Genomic DNA, 16332 nt, shown 5'->3' with positions numbered 1-16332 from the left:
TTTCAAATACATTCTTTCTACCCAGAGGTTTTTTTTTTTTTTTTTTTTTTTTTTACCCAGAGGTTTTTTGATTTTGAATATTTTATTTTGGTTGGCTTTAATTATGGAGATTTCAATTAGGAGAAAGATTCTAAAATTATAGTTTTAGAAGAGTAAGATTTCTGTGAAACTAAAGTCATTTTAGACAAGTACATAGCATAACTTCAGAGTCTTATCAGAGCTAGAAGAGGGATATTAATGTATTTTTTAAGTTTTTTTTTTAAGATTTTATTTATTTATTTATAAAGAGACACAGAGAGGCAGAGACACAGGCAGAGGGAGAAGCAAGCCCCCCGCAGTGAGCCCAATGTGGGACTCAATCCCAGGACACCAGGATCACACCCTGATCCAAAAGTAGACACTCAACCACTGAGCCACCCAGGCATCCCTATATTTTTAAAGTTTTAAATTAAACATTGGATATGCAGTGATTGTAAATACAGTTTAATATATGTGTAAGATTTATATTTCTATATGCAGATAATATTTAGAGTTTGAAAACTATTTTTATGAATCAAAATATTTTAAGAATAGGAAAACTTGAAATTCTATGCATTTTAAAATTAACAGATGAAAACTAGATAGAACTCTATAACTGGGATATAAATAAGTAACTTAAAAATACTATGTTTAAAAAAAGAAGAAAATACTATATTGAGCGAACCCTCCCCCTACTTATTTATTATATAATCTGGAAGGATGGGAGTATACCAGCTTTGTAAGGTAACTTTGTTATAACAAGTTTGTATTGGCATGAACGTCAAAATTTTAAACTTTATAATTTCTCAGGATATATATAGATCTGTTTATAATAGAATTCTTGAGTACTTGGAAGAGAAGAAATTACAAGAGTGTATATACACACACATACACACACACACTCATGTATATATATGTTTGAGGATGCTTTTGACCATCATAGTCTGATTATATAATCTGTACTTATTTTAGCACACTAACTGTTTGAGAGTTATTTAATAATTTTTCACTTTATCCTTAGGCTTGTGTTGTAAAACGTGAATTTAAGAAAGCAGAACAGTTAATTAAACATGCAGTGTATTTGGCACGGTAGGTGATTGTTATTAAAAATACCATTTCAAATTGTCTCCCTCTACCTTATATCCTAATGGTTTTATATCTTTTTATAGGGATCATTTTGGATCCAAACACCCAAAATATTCTGATACACTGCTAGATTATGGGTTCTACTTACTCAATGTAGATAATATCTGTCAGTCTGTTGCAATTTATCAGGTATGTTAACAATTATGCTGCTTTTATTTCAACCTGAATTGACTTGCTGCCCTGTATTTGTTTGCGGTATATAACCCACTCTCTAAAAACAACTCTTTTTGACCCCCTCCTCATATATGAGACAACATTCTTTTATTAAATAATATGTAGAAGGACTAGAAGTAAAATGTTTTAGGAGTTAACCATCCAGGAAAAAAATGTTTGGCTTGTGGGCTCATAAATAAGAGTACTTTTCCATTTTTCATTTGCTCAGGTGATGGCTTATCTTCTTTGTTGATTTAGTATAAGTCATTACAGCTGTCTTTGTAATAACAAGGAGGGTTGATAACAATTATTTTAGGCCTTGTATTAGTCACTCTCAGGTAAAGGTGTTACACCATCACTCTAGACAAGGTATCCGTGATGTTTATAGTTCACTTATGAAGAAGGATATAGAGAAAAATACTGATGTGATTTCCAGACATATGAATAATTTTTATTGTGAAACCTTTGCCTTTTAAGTTAGATTCAGTCTTCAGAAAATCAGGCCTTATGGGTAACTTTTATGTTCTCTTGTGATTTCAATATAGGACTTTTGCTTCAAAACTGATGGTATTGATATATAGAACATATATTTAAATTACTAGGATGCTTAATATTACTGGGTAATGTTTTCTAAGGATTTATTGTATTAATTATTTTCACGACTCTTTCAGGCAGCCCTTGACATTCGGCAGTCAGTATTTGGTGGCAAAAATATCCATGTAGCAACAGCTCATGAGGACCTGGCTTATTCTTCTTATGTTCACCAGTATAGCTCTGGGAAATTTGACAATGCACTGTAAGTTCCATGTTCCTTTTCAGTGAGCGATTAAATGCCATGGCTATTGTTTTGTTTTTCCTGATGCAATAGTATTTAATGTATTTATGGATTAAATTTGTCTTCCTGGAGCTTTAACAGGATGCCTGTAATGTTCTTGAAGCCATTTAAAATCCTACCAATTGGGGGCAGCCTGGGTGGATCAGTGGTTTAGTGCCACCTTCAGCCCAGGGTGTGATCCTGGAGACCCTGGGATTGAGTCCCACATCAGGTTCCCTGCATGGAGCCTGCTTCTCCCTCTGCCTGTGTCTGTCTGTCTCTCTCTCTCTCTCTGTGTCTCTCATGAATAAGTTAATAAAATCTTTAAAAATAAAATAAAATCATACCAGTTTATAAGCTGTTCATTTAGATTTTATGTGGTTTAATATTGGGCGTTATATATCTTCATAAGGAATATGGCTTGGGAATCCCTGGGTGGCGCAGCGGTTTGGCGCCTGCCTTTGGCCCAGGGCGCAATCCTGGAGACCCGGGATCGAATCCCATGTCGGGCTCCCGCTGCATGGAGCCTGCTTCTCCCTCTGCCTGTGTCTCTGCCTCTCTCTCTCTCTCTCTCTCTCTCTCTCTTTCTCTGACTGTCATAAATAAATAAAAAATTTTTAAAAATTAAAAAAAAATAAAAAAGGAATATGGCTTATCTCCTGAATACTTCAGTAATCTTTGAGTAATACAGTAGCCTCTGTATTACTAAACGACAGACTTAATCTAAAAACATTTTGCTCAAAACATGCAGAAATGCTGGATAAAATATAACAATTGTCTTTGTAGATGCATAACTGAGCTTGTAGGAGAGAAAGTAAGTCCCCAAGGGCCATTCATGGACCAAAATCCAGCAGGGTAGACATGAACTATGGTATAAGTGCCCTGGGGTAATGCGAAAGCTTAGAAGTTTTTGTAACTTTGGTTGACAACAGTCCTGGATTTATGAGGTAAGGCATTTAGTCCACAGGAAGCAGTGAGTTAGAACTGAAACCTTCATCTGAAGCCAAGATCAAGCCTGCACCCTCAGGGAAGGGGTAAACTAGGAGGAAAAAATTCTCCCACTGACAAGAAAAGGACAAGAAAAGTCATTCATCTCAGGTTGGGCTCTCAATTAAACAAAAATGGAGCCTCGAAACTGAATTTATAACTGCATCATGCATTCAGGAACCCCCAAACTGAGGACAACATTAAAAAGCACTTTGAGACTGCTAGTTCTCCTAAGATGCCTTTTGGGAGAAAATGCAAAACTCTTGGAAATTCTCAACCCAAACCAAACAGATTTCTCATAGATCTAGCTCTACGACTAAGATGAATTCACCATAAAAATGTTTCTGAAATAAAGTAAGGAGATATTTCCTCTATGAGTGAGAATCAGCAGACATAAGGAACAGGATTAGAACCCAAGAATATTGGCTGACAAAGCTTCTTGGTTGATACTATAGAGTAGGCATCCTTAAATGATTAAATATATAAAATTTTATATAAATACATAAAATGGGTTAGCAAACTATGGCCTGCAGGGAAAATAAAGTTTTTATTGTAATATAGCAATACTCATTCACTCATGTGTTGTCTGTGGCTACTTTCAGGCTAGTATGTGGCCCACACAACCTAAAATATTTGCTCTTTGACCCTTTACAGAAAAAAATTTGCTGACCCTGGGATCCCTGGGTGGCTCAGCGGTTTAGCCCCTCCCTGCCTTTGGCCCAGGGCACGATTCTGGAGTCCTGGGATCAAGTCCCGCGTCAGGCTCCCAGTGTGGAGCCTGTTTCTCCCTCCTCCTGTGTCTCTGCCTCTTTCTCTCTCTCTCTCTATCATAAATCAATAAATAAATCTTTAAAAAAAAAATTTTGCTGACCCTGATGTAAAAGAAGGAATCCGTAATATTTTGGAGGGACAATAAGGGGGAGAAAGGGCAGATTTAAAAATAAAACAACTGATACCTGCTACAACCTGGATGAACCTTGAAAACATTCTACCAAGTGAAAGAAGCCAGTCACAAAGGACTACATATCGTATGATTCCACTTATATGAGATGTCCAGAATAGGCAAATCTATAAGAAACAGAAAGTACATTGGTGGTGACCATGGGCTGACAGGGATGGAAGACAATGGAGAGAGAGACTGCTAATGGCCCAGTGTTTCTTTCTAGGGTCATGAAAATACTCTGAAATTGCTTGTAGTGGTGGATACACAATTCTGTGAATATGTTAAAAACCATTGAATTGTACATTTTAGTGGATGAACTGTGTGATATGAATTTTATCTCAGGAAGAGCTGTTACAAAAAATAAAACGTAGTAGCTAGAATTAGAAAATAGTCATTGGCATTAAAACTCAGTAGACAAGTTAAACAGCACATTGGACACAATGAAAGTGACAGTGAACTGGAAAAGAGATCTGAGAAAATCAGTAATTACCTGGTAATGGGGATAGAAGCCTTGGAGTTATTTGAGGGAAACTGATAGATAAAACAGGCAGATAGCTTACCTTCTGTTTGGTGAGATGGGCCAGAAACAAATAACTAGACTTATCAGCTGAGAATACATGCTGTGTGAAAAAGAATAAAGTAAATAAGAGTAAAGAGCCATGGTACATTTTTTAGGGACTTTTGTATAAGCTAGTCTTGGAAAGGCTTTTCATTGAAGAGGGAGCTATGTGGATGGATATTCAGGGGGAGAGTATTCCATTAGAGATGGTAAAGCAAGTGCAAGAGTCCTAGGTGAGAGAGTATGCTTTGCATGTTCAGAAGAAAACTGTGAGGCCTGGGTGGCTGGAAGAGGAGGAAACGTCTGTTTCTGAGGATGGTTGATGAGGTCAGACAGCTAGCTTGGGGAAAGATGGTGAGTCCTGTAGGCTGTGATAACAGCTTCACAGTTTATTCTGTGGGAGATGGAAGTCCAGTGGATGTTTAAAAAGTTCAGTCCAGGAACACCTGGGTGGCCTAGTTGGTTTAGCATCTGCTTTCAGTTTCAGGTTGTGATCCCATGGTCCTGGGGTCGAGGCCTGTGTCAGGCTCCCTGCTCAGAGGGGAGCCTGCTTCTCCCTCTCCCTCTGCCTGCCCTTCTGCTTGTGCTCTCCCTCTGTCAAATAATAAAATCTTAAAAAAAAAAAATTCAGTCCACAACAGATTGGAAATTTAAAAAACAGAAAATAGTACCTTTATCACAGATAGTTTTAGAAATTGCATCAGTATTATAAGTTGTGATTTTTTTTAAAAAATGCAATAATTATTTGCAACTAAAAAGAAATGCCAGAATATATTTATCTGTATTACAGATTTCATGCAGAAAGAGCTATTGGTATCATCACACACATCCTACCTGAAGATCATCTTCTTCTGGCTTCTTCAAAGAGGGTGAAAGGTACCTTTTGTAATTAGTCTCCAATATGTGTGTGTGTGTGTGTGTGTGTTTTAGATTTGCTGTTAATTGTAATAGATGTCGTATTGTGTATTTTAATGTTATATGGTTTATTTTTTTGTTATATGGTTTAAAATAGGGGTATTTGTTTATTTCTTTGGGTAATAGCATAGGATTAGATTATATCTGCGTATTACTAAAATAGCCAAGTCACTGATTTAAAGTATCTGCCTGCAAATCTACTTACAATTTCCAGTGGTTCATAATAAAAGGTTCGCTTCTCTCATATAGCATTGTTAGTAAGCCAAAGTATCTTTTATGCCTTTTTTTCTTCCTTCCTTCCTCCCACCCCCTTTTCCTCTCTGTCATGCCTTCATTTGTTCATTTCTTTTTGATGAAAAAAAGAATAACACATGATTATTGCACAGTAACCTGAGTTGTTCACATACCTTCAGCTTTAGTGCAGAATTTTGAAACTACCCTTTCTGTCAGGTTACCCTTAATGTCGCAAGGCTCTTACCAAATACCACTTTCTTCTTATTTTAACTTTTCTTCTAATGATTACCAAAGCGCTTTCACTTAAAAAGTATTTATTTTGCCAACATGATTGGGTGACTCATTTGGTAATTCCACACATGTTGGAGAAGTTTAACCTTAATTCTGGAACTGGTTCTTTTCCCTCCTCTAGGTTTGCATTTTTAAGTTACACAAGTAATACATAGTTGATATAAAAATTAAAAGTTAGAAAAGAGAAAATAATAAATCATCTGAAATCCCACCAATCCAGATTCAGCATTTTGGTGAATATTTTTTAGACTTTTTGCCTCCAAATAATGAAATGAACGAATGAATTTTTTTAGGTTTATATTCTGCTTTTTTGACTTAATACATTATAAACATTTTTTTTCATTGCAGTACATGTGGATTTTTTTTTCCCCTAATGTTTTTAACCTCCCCTCTATTATTGGGCCCTTAGGTTGTTTTTAACCATTTGTTCTTTAAAAATGCTACAGTGAAAAAAATTTTTTTAAAAATGCTACAGTGAACTAAACTTATTCTTTTGTGCATATGGACAATTTTCCTAGAATAAAATTACCTCATAAAAGAATATGTATTTTTAAGACTTTAAATGGAATTTGAAAGTCTTATATGTGACTTTGAAATTGCACTGTCTTCTTGCCTGATTCGGTTGGTCAAGTGAGTGGGAGGAAACCAGTTCTTTTAGTTGTATTTGGTTAAAGGTTATATTTGATAGAGTATGGTTTCAAAATGTTCAACAGTGCTTAGGTACTCCTTGACACAGTTTCATAACTTTAAATTTTTGCCTTTGCCTGCTTACATTGCTTTAAATAAGAAATTCACATCAGCAAAATATAATAGTCCACTAAAGCAGAAATTCTGCAAAATATTTGATGTATACCATTGTTTTTCTTACATTTGAAGTCATTATACTATGCCAAGTAGAATGACCCCCAAAAGTATACTTTTTCATTAATGTGGAATTCATTTTTACCAGTTCTAAACCATAACCACAATCATTTATAGAATTTAATTTTAAATCATATGCTCTGATTAGCTTTGATAGATGGTTGGAAGTATGCTAATTTTATTGCTTTCTTAATCAGCTCTTATTTTAGAGGAGATTGCAATTGACTGTCATAATAAAGAAACTGAACAGAGGCTGCTTCAAGAAGCTCATGATTTGCACCTGTCTTCACTCCAACTAGCTAAAAAAGCTTTTGGAGAATTTAATGTACAGACTGCAAAACACTATGGAAACCTTGGAAGACTTTACCAGTCAATGAGAAAATTTAAGGTAGAAGCACGTTTTACTATCTTTTTTCTCTCAGTAAATAATTTCAGGTAATAAAGTACAATCTTAAATAATACATCTTCAGTAATCTGAACTAATAGAGTATACATATTTTTTTTAAAGATTTTATTTATTCATGAGAGACACAGAGAGAGAGGCAGAGACACAGGCAGAGGGAGAAGCAGGCTCCATGCAGGGAGCCCGATGTGGGACTTGATCCGGGGACTCCATGATCATGGCCTGGGCCGAAGGCAGGTGCTCAACTGCTAAGCCACCCAGGCATCCCAAAGTATATATATATATGTTATACTCCTACCTTATTCCACAATAGAATTGAGAAAATAGAGTATAAAACAACAGTCAAAATATAAATAAAATTCAAAATCCAAACCATGGAAAAATAAGACGTAATATCAAAACATAAAGCTAAAATGGCTATTATAATTAGACTTAAAACATAGCTGTTAGCGTGGCACCTGTCTGGTTCAGTCAAAAGAGCATGTGACTCTTGATCTCAAGGCCATGAGTTCAAGCCCTACATTGGGTATAGAGATTCCTTAAATAAATAAAAGCCTAAAAACAGAAAACCAGGGGCACCTGGGTAGCTCAGTTGGTTAAACATCCAGCTCTTGGTTTCAGCTCAGATCAGGTCATGATTTCATAGGTTGTGAGATTGAACCCGTGGTCCGGGCTTCCACTCAGTGGGGAGTCTGCTTAAAGATTCTCTCCCTCTGTTCCCCCTCACCCCAACTGGTACACGTGCACTTACGGTCTCTCTCTTTCTTTCACTTGCTCTAAAATTAAATCTTCAAACGACAAAAACATAGTGTTATGGGCAGCCCGGGTGGCTCAGCGGTTTAGCGCCGTCTTCAGTCCAGGGCATGATCCTAGAGACCCCAGATCGGGTCCCACGTCGGGACGTCTCCCTCTGCCTGTGTCTCTGCCTCTCTCTCTCTCTCTCTTTCTCTCTCTCTCTCTCTCTCATGAGTAAATAAATAAAATCTTAAAAAAAAAAAAAATAGTGTTAGCTATGTTAAGTATAGCCCTTAGCGAGGGCACCTTGATGACTCAGTAAAGAGTCTGCCTTCAGCTCAGGTCATGATCCCAGGGTCCTGGGATCGAGCCCTGTGTCTGGCTCCCTGCTCAGCATCGAGTCTGCTTCTCCCTCTGTCCCTTCTCCAGCTCATGTGCTCTCTTGCTCTCGCTCACTCGCTCTCTTTCTCTCTCAAAGAAATAAAATCTTAAAAAAAAAAAAAAATGTGTTAGCCCTTAGCATAATGTCTGGCATATGGTAGGTATGCAAGAAATGTCAGATATCACAAGTATTATTATTATTTTTTAAGATTTTATTTATTTATTAGAGACGGGGGAAGAGGGAGAGGCGGAGACACAGGCAGAGGAAGAAACAGGCTCCACATAGGGAGCCTGACATAGGACTTGATCCCAGGTCTCCAGGATCATGCCCTGGGCTGAAGGCAGCACTAAACCACTAAGCCACCGGGGCTACCCACAAGTATTAATTGTAGTGATAAAAATTTAACTAAATTAGTTCTCCTTTAAAATTTTGGGTTATAAATTATTAATATTGTTCATTTTAGGGTTACAATAAGGAAAGGATGAGAGTCACTACCTAAGACATTCTTTTTCACCTAAAAATCCATCTACATATCCCTCAACCTGAGTTTTGTTTGTTGGAATAAAAATTGTCAGAATTTGAAAAAATAAAGCGTTAACCTATGTAATTGAACATTTTATAGTATGGAGTTTCTTAACAAGGTTCAATTAAATTTTGGAGGATGTTAACAAATAATTTTCATTTTAGAAAGTTATGATGTTCGTTTCTTCTAACAACTTATTATTACCAGGACAAATTTTCTCGTTTTTGGCATAGAACATAGTTACTATCGTGAGCTTATATGTATAGCTTCCCAAACAAGTAATGCGTCCCTTAGGCAACTTTTCGATTAACATAGTATGTCCTCTGATCTGATCATCTTATGCCATCCATGCCTTTGCATTTAGAGTAGTCTTACTCATTGTGTAAGAATTGTTTATATAAAAAATAGTATAATCTAATGGCTAATACAGCTTAATTATTTTTCAGGAAGCTGAAGAAATGCATATCAAAGCAATTCAGATAAAAGAGCAACTTCTTGGTCAGGAAGATTATGAAGTAGCCCTTTCAGTGGGACATCTGGCTTCTTTATACAATTACGACATGAATCAGTATGAAAATGCTGAGAAACTTTATTTGCGATCAATAGCAATTGGTATGTTATTTTAAAATTTTCTTAGTCAAAAAAAATAAAATTTTCTTAATTGATTAAAAATCAACATGTCAACATATCTTATATGTTGTGTAAGGGAAGTGTAATTACTAAGACTTAAATGACTTTAAAGCTGCTAAGGATATCCAGAAGCCACTCCAAGATCATCTGAAACATTTTGCTAAAGATGATTTATTGATGTTGAAGCTAGTAGTAAGAAGTATAACAGTTTAGGCAGAGTTACAAGTATAAGCAAAAGCAGTTATTGTAAACTAATTATGTAATTACTACTCCCTCCACTTCCCTTCTTCTGACTTTGACATCATAGATGAGGTCTACCTGTTTTTGAACTTGATACCAGTGGAATCATACAATGTATGTTTTTACATGTTCAGTTTCTTTTGGTGAACATGAATTGTGAAATGCATTTGTGTTGTTCCATATCACTATCACTTATTAATTTCCAGTGCTATATAATATTTTTTGGATTAATATATCATTATTTATCCATTCTACTGTTAATGGATATTTAGAACATTTGGATTGTTTCCATTTCAGGCCTATTATAAAATAAGATACTGTAGTCCTCATCTAATGTGCCTGTTAAAATTTTTCCCTGTTCTTGGGATTCCTGGCTGGCTCAGTTGGTAGAGCATGTAACTCTTGATTTCAGGGTCATGGGTTTGAGCCCCATGTTGGGGGTAGAGTTTACTTTAAAAATTCCTTATTTTTATATTGAATTGTCTGTCATTCCTTATTGGTTTGCAGAATGTCTTTATACACTATGGATGCAGCAAGCCCTTTGTCGGTTATGTGTGCTGCAGATAGGTAATGAGACACAGGTGGAGGGAGAAACAGGCTCCCTGCAAGGAGCCTGATGCAGGACTCAATCCCAGGACCCTGGGATCATGATGTGAGCCAAAGGTAGAGGCTCAACTACTGAGCCACCCAGGTGCCTTCTGCTGCTTGTTTCTAAATGGTGCCTTTAAAAGAACAGAAGTTCTTATTTCTCATGTAATCAAATATATTTATCTTGTCTGTGGGTACCCAATCTCATTAGTTTCTCACTTATCTTAGGGAATAAAATGAAACCACTCTATATTTTAAAAATTGAACTTATGTTGTCTTTTAAGAACCTCTTGAAAAAAAAAAAAAGAACCTCTTGTTTCATTGTTTGAGCTTTCTTTCTCTCTTTTTTGTGCATGTGTGTGTGTGTTACTTTCAGGGAAGAAACTGTTTGGTGAAGGCTACAGTGGACTAGAATATGATTACCGAGGTCTCATTAAACTTTACAACTCCATTGGAAATTATGAGAAAGTTTTTGAGTATCACAATGTTCTGTCTAACTGGAACCGGTTACGAGATCGTCAGTATTCGGTGACCGATGCCCTTGAAGATGTCAACACCAGCCCCCAATCCACTGAAGAAGTGGTACAGTCCTTCTTGATTTCTCAGAATGTTGAGGGACCGAGCTGCTGAGGGAGGACCTCAGTTAACTAATTTACCTTTTCCCAGATTCCAGGGAATTCATACTGTGAAATCAATACCATGTTGTTTTTTAGGGCTGGAATTTGCATTGAAACACTGGTCCAGTCCACTGACCCTATTTGGGTGATCCCTATCTTGCAGAGTGTCTGTAGGAATAAGCATATATTCAGTTATATTCAGCATGTACCGCATGTATAAGTAGTCTGGCCCATATTTTCAACTTAGTAGAATAAACAACAGGAAATCTTTTTTTTTTTTTTCATTTAAAAAAAAATAATTCATTTTGCAGAAGCCTGAAAAGAACCCCTAAATAAAACTATTTAAGAGTTTAAAAGAGTTGCATTCTTATTATGTAAGGATGATTTTAACAACTTTTTAACATATTCTTCCTTGTGGAGGTATTCAATACTGTATCGTAAAGAAATTTTATGGGGAAAATCTTTATATGCAGTATAGAAAAGTTCACACAGTACTAGTAGAAGAGGGACATCCTGACTTAGGTTTGGTTACCTTACCCAGAGAAGTGGATACAACCACTCTAGAGCTCTATTACAAGGGAAGGATTGTCAGATTCATCTGAACTGGACCAGTGTTGATCTGTAAGTAATAGAAAAGCTGACAAACCAGCAGTTTTATTAACCCTTTGGTTGTTTCAGGGTTTTTTGGTACAATGCAAGATGCTCTGATAGCGTTTGCTCTTAGGACCAGGAGGACCTAAAAAGGACCAGCCTAATGTAGAAAGGGGTTATTGGACCAGAGGCTTTAGGTTATTATTTTAGCCCCTGCATATACTTTTATCAGTAGAATGTTTCATTTAGATGTATAATGGAAAATAATAATGCAAAAATTATATTCATGTAATTAGACACCAAACTAGGGAAATTTGGCAACTTCAGTGGCATATCTTTAGTCAGTGTGCACAGATGGCAATGCCATAAGCAAGTCTATAAATATCTGCTGCAACCATCCCCCTCATTTTAAATGTTTCCCTAATAATCAATGCAATTAACAAGTATATTGGCTAAGAGTCATGAAATAGTTCATGGGTGGCAATTTAAGGTTACTGTATGGTTTGTGGGGATTAATGGAAAAATGAATGTCCAAAAGAAGCAAGTCTTCTTAGAGAGCCTTCATTTTTATGGTAAATAATAATACAGCTGAGTCATTTTATTTGAAATTCAAGAGTCAAATGCAGAGATCCCCTAATTATATATCTATTTCACTAACTTATCTTCCTGTTTATTGGGTTTTGATTTTTTTAATCTTAAACCGGTCAGGTTATTTAATGTTGAGGTAATTAATATTCAAATTTGGAAAGTTGCAACATGTAGCGATTCAAGAAACAGAAAGGTCTTTTGCTGTTACCTCAATTCTTACTATAGTGGCCTATTTGGTGCTTCTATAGTTAAGAATCAGGGTTTCCCCCCTATTTTCAGGGGTTCATGATTTGGCTGTTAGAGATGTTGCTCTTGGCTAATGCTTGGAGTAGTCTGTGGGTGAATGGATGTGTGTTGAATTTTGGTTTTCTTTTAACATGCACGTTGGGATTAGAGTGGGGAAGAAATCTAAACTGCCACATTGAGTACAGAAAAAATTATTTGGAGATTTCAGGTAAATTTGATTTTAAACACTTTTTTGAACTTTGCAAACCTAATCTTGTTTAAAACTGTTATTTACAGTCTTTTTAGTTATGAGCCAGTGTTTTTAAGTCCCCAGGAGGGTACTGACTACTGGGGGAGGCACATAAAGAGATGAAGCAAGCCTAGATCCTAATATTATAACTATGATTTCAAAACCTGGGTTTATTCCTCAAATTGAATTATTTTCTTTTTAATTTTAAGAAGAGTACATTGGCACACCTGCACCTCCCCTCCCAGTTCAAAGCCTAATGCCAAGAGGCACGTCTTTATTAATTACCAAATAGTCTGTGTGACCGAGGACTGACATTTATTAAGTTACTCAGCTCTATCCTCATGGGCCTATATATTTAATACCTCCAAAGATATTTTCAGGATAGGCTTTGTATACTTTTGTTGGTTATTTAGAGTCCTGTGGTATGTTTGTGGTATAGGAATGTCATGGTAAATTGTTTTTCAATAAATATTTTGAAACTTACGTTTCCATATGAAGTTTTTTTTTTTTTTAATCAATCTGTATCTCTTGGTTTTGTGCACATATAGCATTTCCTAGGATAAAACCAAGCAAATGATTTAAGGCCTCATCCTCTCTTAATTCAGTTTGAACTCAACCTAGCTCACACTCAATGATAAAGCAACATGATATTTAGAAGCCTAAGATCACAGGGTGATATTGTTAAGTGGCAGCCAGTTTTTCTAAAAAAAAAAGTTAGTTTCCCTATACCAGTGTTTTAATGTAGTTTTCTGTAAATCCATACAATTGGATTTAATGCAAACACTGTAGGCTGAGAAAAGAGATTGACAGCCTGTTAATGATAGAACAAACAGTATGCTGTTAATTCTGGTTCTGATGAAGGATAATACCTTAATTTTTTTTTAAGTGTGAGATTTTTCCTTTTCCTAGGGATGCTTAGGGTCATTTAGAGAGGTGAATGTCACCGTGCTTTATGGGGTTAAAAAGAATCTCGAAGAAAAGAGTAAAATTTACCTCACAATAACCAATAGCTTGCACAAACTTTTCACATATGGTGGGGTAGGTGTAAGGAAGCCTAGACCAACTTAAAGATTTTTCTGGAACTTCAACAAAATAATGTTAAATAAGGGGTCTTTGGTCTCATCCTTCCCTGACTTTGATTTCTTCTCTCTTACCCAGTCTTTTTTCTAAAGTTTGGTGCTACTCAAATTGGGTGCATCAGGGGGCTCTGTAATACTCCTGTGCCACACAGATAGTCCTACATCCAGTGTAATAGAACCAATTGGGCTTTTTAGACCACAGTTTTTATGGGTCCCCAAAGCCCACTTTGCCCAAAGCTCTAGGACCCTTATCACCATCAAAGCTCTGTCTCTGCTTGGTTAAAAACAAACTCAGTGTTGTCTGTAATAATCCTTGTGCAAGTATGCGCTCATTTGTGAAAAAGGATTTGACAAAGGCCTTCAATCCTAGCCTGTTTGGGAAGAATTCATAATGTTGTGAAAATTAAGTACAGAGGCTGCTACCTTATAAATAAATGAGAGTGCCATTTGGGGGCTCCTTGCATGCAAACAGAGTGCTGAACAGTAAACACACCTAAAATATGACTAAAGCTTTTGGCCATACTTTACAAATTGAAACAATAGTTTGCTTAGTAGCAGGTATTCTTAACTGCCACTTGGTCTTTATTTTTTTTCCCCCAGAATTTGTAGCCTTGCTGATTGCAAATTGTTCCTTTTCTGGATGACAAAGTTACTACTGGAAAAATACTTATTTATATAAGTACAAACTTTTTTAAGAGTTTTATTTTTGCTTCAAATATTAATGTATATATTTCACCTCTTGGCTTTGGAGGACCTCAGTTCTTGCTAGGAAAAAAAATTTTTTTAATCTGACATTTGGATTAATCTCCAGCTTGAACACTAGTAGTTGTATTGTCCACAAATCTCAGGAATGTGTTAGGCAGAAAACTGGTTTTAACCCTGTTGGTGATCTGAAGGAGTGTGCTTTAGGATTTATTAAATAATACTATTCTTTAATTGCAATCCTAGGTATCTATAGCATGAGTGGCCTTAGTGAGTTTGTTGAAGTGCACATTTTTTTTCAAAAGTAAAATTTAAGATTAAAAATATATGCTATATTATAGATATCTAGAAAACCTGGTTTGTGGTGCACAAGTTAAGTGTTGGATCACTAAATAATTGTTGCAGGTACCATTTGTGTAACATTACTCATTTCTGTATATTCCTTTTATGGAAAGATGTTGCCATGGTAACTAAAACTTTTCAATTTAGTTCTACTTTTATGATGTGAATGAATGCTACATTTTATTAAATATTACCAAGTCAGTACTATTTTTATACTTTATTAAGCGACAGGGGATTTTAGTTTAATAGGCTCAAGAGCTCTTAATGAAACAAATTACTAACAATTCTTTACATGAAAATCCCCACTAATAGTGCCACAGTAATTTCTATAGAAATATCTAGGGTCATTGATAGATTTTTTTAAGACAATTCTCCATTGTGTCAGAATGACCTTTCTTATCATCCTTAACACAAACTTGTCGTGCCCATCATTATTTGTAACCATTGAACCATACTAAGTATGTTTGTAACCAGCATTGTGATATATTCTGTACTTGTATTGCTAAAAATGAATTATTGACCTAATAAATATAGTGTTCCTGCATTCACAGTGTGTATTCGTTTCCAATTCAGTTGTGATCATTTTTGGTGGGGACTTGGGATTATTATTGCAACCTGTTTTTATTAGAGAACAGTATGAGAGAAACTTCTAGAACTAGAATAAAAGTGCTCTTGTTCATGAAAAATTAAGAGGTGTGGCAGAGGAGACATATGGTAATGGCATCTAGAGATATGGTGGCTCATGAAAGTACTTTGGAAAAGACAGAGCAGTATAGGGATCCCTGGGTGGTGCAGCGGTTTAGCGCCTGCCTTTGGCCCAGGGCGTGATCCTGGAGACCCGGGATCGAATCCCACATTGGGCTCCCGGTGCATGGAGCCTGCTTCTCCCTCTGCCTGTGTCTCTGCCTCTCTCTCTGTGACTATCATAAATAAATAAAAATTAAAAAAAAAAAAAGAGCAGTATATTAATCAGTGGGAGGGTAGTGGTGATTAGTGTCTACAGAAATAATTACCCCATTCTTTTCCCTATGCATCAATCTCAGAACAGCTGAGGCTGGTGCAGAGACCTGGGAAGTTCTGTTGGCAATAGTGGAGAAAACCCTGGGTCTGGATTTGGGTTCCAGCTCTGCCTCTGAGCAGTAGGAATTTGAGATATGTTATTATAAGCCTCTTTGTGTTTCATTTCCTCATATGAATGGTGGGGTCAATGAGATCTTTAAAAAAATCTGCCATGGAAGAGCATGAATCTTAAGCATGTAGAACAGCTAGTGAGGAAATGAAACCAAATCTTAAATTACTATAAAAAAATTAACGTTTAGACAAAATCCCCCTTCACTTGCAGTAGTCAACACTGGTTTCATCTTGCCTGCCACTTGCAGGGACACTGACTTTAAAACTTTTTCCTTTTACATTTCCATGACTCTGAACATGCTATTCTTTTGTATGGAATGCTGTTTTCTGGTAGGAGGAGGCAAGATGGCGGAAGAGTAGGGGTCCTCAATTCATCTGGTCCCAC

At 36.2% G+C, this 16332-nt stretch overlaps 1 protein-coding gene across 1 annotated transcript in view; it reads left to right on the top strand.

Moving 5' to 3' along the window:
• APPBP2 (amyloid beta precursor protein binding protein 2) overlaps positions 1-15360 on the top strand; it is a 70191-nt gene extending 54831 nt beyond the window's left edge. Inside the window, exons 7-13 of the mRNA XM_072779635.1 lie at positions 1040-1107; positions 1188-1293; positions 1989-2113; positions 5411-5496; positions 7119-7309; positions 9411-9576; positions 10799-15360. Of these exons, the coding sequence (XP_072635736.1) occupies positions 1040-1107; positions 1188-1293; positions 1989-2113; positions 5411-5496; positions 7119-7309; positions 9411-9576; positions 10799-11052 (996 nt within the window). The 3' untranslated portion in view covers positions 11053-15360. The remainder of the gene's footprint in view (positions 1-1039; positions 1108-1187; positions 1294-1988; positions 2114-5410; positions 5497-7118; positions 7310-9410; positions 9577-10798) is intronic.
• Positions 15361-16332: the final 972 nt, after the last annotated feature.

Source organism: Canis lupus, chromosome 16 (assembly GCF_048164855.1).
Source record: "Canis lupus baileyi chromosome 16, mCanLup2.hap1, whole genome shotgun sequence".
In the NCBI taxonomy this organism is placed as follows: Eukaryota; Metazoa; Chordata; class Mammalia; order Carnivora; family Canidae; genus Canis; species Canis lupus.
This window is presented reverse-complemented; position numbering and strand designations above follow the sequence as displayed.